This window comes from Neopelma chrysocephalum, unplaced genomic scaffold (assembly GCF_003984885.1).
Source record: "Neopelma chrysocephalum unplaced genomic scaffold, ASM398488v2 Primary Assembly neopelma1_64, whole genome shotgun sequence".
Classification (NCBI taxonomy): Eukaryota; Metazoa; Chordata; class Aves; order Passeriformes; family Pipridae; genus Neopelma; species Neopelma chrysocephalum.
The window spans coordinates 6,539,131-6,543,115 of NW_020897721.1; the positions used below are offsets into that span (position 1 = coordinate 6,539,131).

The window sequence follows — 3,985 nt, forward strand, 5'->3', positions numbered from 1 at the left end:
TACCTTCTGCAAGGCTAACACTCTCCTTGGCTAAATTACTGTCCAGTGTGAAGTGCAGGTTTTACATAATAAAGTGGATAATAAATATTTCACACAAAGGTGCTGGAGATGCTTTTATATATATATATATAATGTTTTCAGGCTGTGAAATGAGAAATGCTATAAAATTTCTGAATTCTGTTTTTACGTCTCTTGCTCCTGGGCATACTGTGGGTCTGATCACATTCATATCCATGTAGGAAATGGTTTCCTTGGCAAACTGGATCATGGCTGAGTAACTGTTATCCCTGTGGGTTGGCCTTGTGGCATGTTTGAAATGTAAACCAATACGTGGACTTAAACTTGGAGTGATGCCTGCCTCAGTCAAGGTCCTAAGGCTACAGCCTTGCTGATTTGAGGACAACAGGGGAAATTCTGCATTCCTGTACTTCATTTCAGCCTTGCTCCACTAGTGACAGTGATGGGATCTTTCTCTTTTGAAGGAGCAGACTGTCATGTCTGAGTTCCCACACAAAGAGCTGAGAAAAGATCTTTGTCCAGTGTATGCAAATACGTGTTCCTAGGTTGAGAAAGATGAGGATTTTTGTTTCTACTGCTTCTCCAAGTCATTGAACAAAGGAAGAAAAAGAACAGTTTTTAAGGGCTGGCTTTGTATTCCTATTGATCTTCAGCCTAAGGAAAGCAGTTGTCTTGCTAGAGAACAACAAATGGCATCTTTTTTCTTCCTCCTCCTCCTCAGGATACTAACTAACTAACTAACTAACTAACTAACTAACTAACTAACCCCCTTGATTAGGACTGCTGCTAGTAGACTTCCCAGTCTCTGCCTCAGTAAATGAACCAGAGAATCCTGCAGTTGCTGTAAAAGCAGCACTGGCTGCAACAACTACCGTAGCTTTTTTTCTGATTTTCCTCTTTTCTCAAACAGTTTTGTGAGAGAATGAGACAGCTTTATTATAGCCTAATATTCTGAGGCAGTGAGTGGCCTGGGGTTATGACACTTCAGAGATACAGACTTGGATACACAAAAGAAATCTGTGAAACATGGATATAACAAGATTTTGGAAGGGGTTTTTTTTTGTTGCGGGTGGGTTTTTCTATTCATGAAAGAATGCATCTATTCTCGTCTCAGGGAGCCATCAGAAAACTATTAACACTCTCTCTGTGCTACTTGTTGAATAGGCTGTTGCAGATAGTTGACTGTTACAGAGAGAGACTCTCTGCTTTTATGGGCTGATTCAGCACATTGCAGATATTAATAACACGAACAAAGTTCTGCACAGCTGTTGTTTAAATTCAAACATAAAATGCTCTGTCCCTCTCCAGTACTGCTCAACACAGGGGTCCACTGGCTTCAGTGAAACCACACTGGATTATCCCAGCTAACAATGGATTTGGCCAACAATGGCTAACACAGCGAACAGACCATTTCAGTGGATACTCCCTAATGGTAGGTTTCCCTCTAAGGTATATATGTTTAATTGATTAAAAGATTGAGGAAGGAATACACCAGAAATATCTGTATGTTCCAGGTTGTATTCTTGTCTCATGCTTATATAATTTCAGTGTGAACCTGTGTTAGACAGTCCATCACATCCATGACAAATTGGTATAAATCAAAGGAAAAAAAGGCCCATTTTTTTTGTTTGCCCTTTTTTTTTTTTTTTGGAGTCTGGGGCATGAGTGTGTGTGTATAAAGCACCTTCAAAAACAAACACTATTTGGAACAATCTAGAGAACCTTCCAGCAATGTGTTTTTGCTGATGTATTGCACCGTGGCATAGCATGGCAGTCTAATCACAGCAGTCATGTCACACCATTTGAGCGACTTTCAATTGCCTGGCTTGCCCTGCTCCACACAAAATTGCAGCCTGTAATGTGCATAAAAGGACTCAGTGTTTCTTATCTCAGGTTTACGGAGGTCCTGAAGACACGACAAATTTTATTTTTGTGATTTTATTGATCGCTGCTGCCCCTTTCACCACCTCAGATGTTTTTCTCAGATGATGCTACCTGCCATTGTCTAAACCAGCTTTTAGCTGGCCAGCACTGTCAGCAGTTCTAGCAAATACTAATGGGATTAAAACCCGCGGCTCGGAGAGGAGCTGGAGCAACACAGGTCTGTGCATGGCTGTGCTGTGTTTTGTTCTCTCCAGTGCTCTGACAGCTCCTGCAGTACATGACACACAGAGGGAGAAAAATACTGTACCTTTTGGGAAGCAGTGGAAGCCAACCTTCACTGAAGTTTTTTCGATTGCAGTACAGTCTTTCATACATTTCAGCACTGGGTCAACAGAGTAGCATGTGGATTCCTCGCCATCAATAGTAGGATTTCGATTCAGCTTCACATAACTGCGCTGCAGCTTGCACCCTAAGAGGAAAAGGAAAGGTGGTTAAAATTGTAGAAATAAATCCCAATCGATCCTTGCAATAATAAAGGTCCATATTTTCTCTTCAGCTTTTATTAAAACACAGGTATCTGGCAAACCATTTTCGCAGCAGCGAGGTTATCGAGGTAGGACAATAATAAGTTGAGGAAAGAGTCTGAAAGGGGAGCTATTTTTAAAATCTAATTGCACAATATAACCCAAATGGAATCATGTATACTCTGTTTTTTAGAACTACATAATACACAGAAAATAACCTCTCGTGTCTGAAAGCTATTAAGAATAGATACTGCAAGCTACAATGGCTACTTCATTGCATTAGGAAAAATGTCAACTGTAGTGAATGGATTAGAAAAAAGGCAGCATTTATATAATAACATCAAGGATAATTTTTGTATTGGATGATTTTTATAATGCTGCAATTATCTCACTAGAAAGGTATAATGTAACTTAACAGGATCCCAGCTATGACTCCGTTTCCTGACACACAGATAAGTACAATTCCACTGCCACTGAAGTCAAGGAGAAAACAACCATTAACTTCAATAAAGTTATCTCAGGTCCAAGGCAAATGGAGATCTACCAAACAAAACTGTATTGATGTTATGGGAGATGGTCATTATTTGTCCAGCTACATGTGAGATGAAGCTCTTTACTGCAGAATTATTTCTAAATATTTTCCTGAGACTGCACCCTCAGATGGTGCAGAACAAAAATGAATTTTTTTTGCACTTTGGAAATTTACACTAACGTAGGATCTCACACTGCATTCGTAGTCTGCAACTTGTTTGGTTAAATTAAGTCTGCAGACAACAGCTTGATACGATGGTGAAAATGACACTTTTTTTCCAGTGGGAGCAAGATTAGGCCTGATTTTGTTGCTCAGTAAAAAAGCTACTCAGTGTAAGATATTAGAATCAATTATTTAACATTGAACTGCACATGAGACGAAGACTTTTGCTGGGGAATATATTCTCTATATTCACAAGCAATGTTTTAAACAGTCACTGGTTAATAAAGTTAAGATGGATATATATTGCTATTGCAATGTCTAAGTAAAAGATATCTGCTGCTTTTTTTAAAAAAAAAATAAATTTCTAGCTGTCGGCAGAGGAGAAGTGAAATCGTATTCCCCCCAAGCATAAAGTGTTTCCAGACCTACTCACCACCAGAGCAGGTTTCTTCTAGCAATACCCATGAGTGAACAAATGCAGAGCAGCTGTGTGCCAGCCTATGGTTTGGCATGAGGAGTTCATTGTGCTTTTCTCTGTCATTATTACTGCAAACTCCACAGGTCCTTCCTCTCATCCACGAAGCAACGGTGACCTGTAAAACAGCACATCTTTGTAGGGAATACCTAAGTGATGGTCTAGTACATTGTGTCTTAGAACAGCTGGGACCAGTTCATCACTGGATGGGTGTAACCCAAAACTGTGTATTCTAGAGCCTTCCAGGCCATTGCCCAGAAACTGTTCTCAACAGACCATTGACACCCTCTGCCCAGAGCAGCCCTGACCCCTCAGGCTGTAAACTGGGTGTTCAGAGGCCTGAGAGACAGGAGGGTGCTCCTGTCCTCACACCCAGTGTGGAACTGTGAG

The 3,985-nt window shown here is 40.5% G+C and overlaps 1 protein-coding gene across 1 annotated transcript in view; it reads right to left on the reverse strand.

Annotated features, from left to right (window-relative positions):
• LOC113967506 (vitellogenin-1-like) overlaps positions 1-3,985 on the reverse strand; it is a 43,342-nt gene that overhangs the window by 402 nt on the left and 38,955 nt on the right. The window contains exons 34-35 of the mRNA XM_027683146.1: positions 3,554-3,713; positions 2,210-2,371 (exon numbers count right to left, since the gene is read on the reverse strand). Of these exons, the coding sequence (XP_027538947.1) occupies positions 2,210-2,371; positions 3,554-3,713 (322 nt within the window). The remainder of the gene's footprint in view (positions 1-2,209; positions 2,372-3,553; positions 3,714-3,985) is intronic.